Below are 2,684 nucleotides of genomic sequence, written 5' to 3'. Positions count from 1 at the left end.
GCTTTTCAGGCTTTAGCTCAAAAAGTGACCAATGAGGTAAGACACCAATACTATGTGCTAACAAACAAACCTAAATGTCGGCTAGCATAATAATGTAAAATGTATATATTCTTGGAACTATATATGATTTAAGAGACTTTCATTTCTTTCTTTAACCTTTATTAAACACTTGTAAACACTTCACAATAATGTTCTCTTTCAGATAAACAGACTGGTTAAAAATGTCTTTGCATCATTCCTACGCTCCAGGGTTAACAGCTTTAAGTAAGGCAAAATTTCTGTCCATGACTTATGTTTTTCTTAGATATCTGTCCTTCAACTGCTTTTAAGAAGTATTGCTTCTGTCTTTGTCATTCTAGGAATGGATCAGTAGTTGTCAACATGACTCTTGTGTTCCAAGATAAAAACTCGGTTCCATCACTAACTAATGCAACTACAGCGCTGACACAAGCAATCCAAAATACCACACTGGGCATCATAGAAGGCAGTATAAGTAAGTTTCTGGCCACATGTTCTGCAGTTTGAATTTATTAATGTAAACTACCCTATATAATGTTGTATTATTGTGCTGTCAGTGTTACACATAAAAGCAAGATGAGAACTCAAGTTTATAAGTCCAGAGAATTTTATGGAGGTACTTTTTTTTTTCAATATTCCAGGAGTGTCATCATCAACCAGTCTTCAGTCTACAATTGGCATATGGGCGCTAACACTGTTGACTGTGGCACAAATCATGATCAACATGTAGGCACCACTCAAGTTCACTCCAGTGACTTCACCAAAAGTTTTTACTGTGCTATAAAACCGGGTGTGCCGACCAAAGGAAAAACAAAAGATATAAGAAGCTAGCATTATGAAATTTACCAAGATGAAGTAATTTGGTGCTCAGATGTGTGCTGAGTGTAAAAGATTAATATATATATCTTATAGTATTTTCCAGACACAAATTTATGGTGCAAAATATCTAATACTTTTTGGCAACGTATTGGCAGTTACTTGTGAGTAACACATTAGCTTGTTAGTGCACTTGTTTTCGTTGCTATTGTGGCATTAAAAAAAACTATAAAAACATACATATTAATTTACAATGTGCATTGCAAGATGCGAATTAATATCCAAACATATTATTGAGTTAAATGGTGAAAGAGAAGATGTGCATATTTAATGATGTGAGTTGAACTGAAATGATCTTGATGCAGCAGACAAGTGATTGATTCTGTCATAATCATACAGTATCAGGTGAATAGTTTGGAAGGTGGATTTTAAATGAGAAACAGCATACTAGTCTAGCAAAATATTTACATACTACTGTCTTAATAAAAAATAAGTTGTTTTTCTTCTTTTCATTGATTAATTAGTGCATTGATTAAAAGATCTGTATGCCTCTATAATGAAATTAATAAAACCATTATTTATTCAACCAAGTACTAGAATCTTAGGCTTAATATGCTTCTTGTGATTTGTAAATGCCATCTCTTTTACTCTGCATTTTTTCACTGCATTTTTTCCTTTTAATATCAGAAGAAGGAAAAACTACTGCAAATAATAATTATTAGTGGTGTGGTGAATGTGATTTGTAGATTTGTGAACTTTATATTTATCAAAATAAAGATTATGACAATTACCAGGTTTGTGTACTACAAAACAATTAATGTGTTAAGGAGCTATTTTGAGATTAAAGTCAGAGTGTTCTGTGTCAAGCAAGAGCCTAAATCACCATGTGAACTTTAAACACGTGAACATTGATATAGCACAAGGTTCAGTTGGCTCTGCATAAAAATAGGTGGTCGAAATTGTCTTCAAGAAGCTACTTTTATGTAGTAATGTTGTCACTGTAGTGGAAGTAGTGTGAAGTATATTTCACAACCTGTACTTTTTTACTTTTACTTGAGTAAAGGAGTTGAATCAGTACTTCAACTTTTATTGCAGCATTCTTTAACACTGGTATCTGTACTTCTACTAAAGTACAGACTGTGACACCTCAATGAACAGGTATGAAATCTTTAACTGGGGCTTAGGTTTTGTCAAGCCAACTAACACAAACAAAGGGTTGCTGTATTGAACTTCTTTATCAAAGATGTGTCATCTTATTACTAGACCTATTATTTTCAGAGCCGATATCCAAGGATAGTAGATTATAGATCAAACTGGGATTGTTAAGACTGGCTGTTAGCCATAGTCATGAATGTATCCCTAGCTACTACCAGAATCCATGAAAAAACAACAGGAGCTACCAAGAAACAAGTACAAATGTGTTTCCCTTGCAAACTACTGTTTACAAACTACTCTACTACAGGTAGAGGACCACAGGCTTTGATGTACTTTCAAATGAAGGAGCAAAGTAGCAGACAACAATCCATTTACACAATATTGTTTTTTAATTCTCTGTGTATCACACCTGCAGCTCAACCTCAATGGATATACCTGCTCTCACTCTACTGTAATGTAGCATTTATTTTATTGTTCTAAATGTCCAAATAAATTCAATAGTTGTAAATGGGCTCTTCTTGTGGAAGTGTAACTCTCAGACTCTGCTTGTGTTTAGGATGGAGACTTCATGTTGATCACACTAATGGTCACTCATTAGCTGTATCCATGATTTCCAAAGCAAACTTGAACTCTTATAGGTCTGATGGTGAGAGAGGTAGAAGTACATGAAAAGCTGTGAAATCTCTGGTTTATTA

The 2,684-nt window shown here is 34.0% G+C and overlaps 1 protein-coding gene across 1 annotated transcript in view; it reads left to right on the top strand.

Moving 5' to 3' along the window:
* Nucleotides 1-1,624, top strand: part of LOC102298533 (mucin-5AC) — a gene marked incomplete in the record, with an annotated part of 11,491 nt that extends 9,867 nt beyond the window's left edge. The window contains 4 exon segments of the mRNA XM_014335462.2: nucleotides 1-36; nucleotides 203-264; nucleotides 360-493; nucleotides 660-1,624. Of these exon segments, the coding sequence (XP_014190948.1) occupies nucleotides 1-36; nucleotides 203-264; nucleotides 360-493; nucleotides 660-748 (321 nt within the window).
* Nucleotides 1,625-2,684: the final 1,060 nt, after the last annotated feature.

Source organism: Haplochromis burtoni, unplaced genomic scaffold (genome assembly GCF_018398535.1).
Source record: "Haplochromis burtoni strain Fernald_Lab_line unplaced genomic scaffold, NCSU_Asbu1 Contig_110, whole genome shotgun sequence".
In the NCBI taxonomy this organism is placed as follows: domain Eukaryota; kingdom Metazoa; phylum Chordata; class Actinopteri; order Cichliformes; family Cichlidae; genus Haplochromis; species Haplochromis burtoni.
This window is presented reverse-complemented; position numbering and strand designations above follow the sequence as displayed.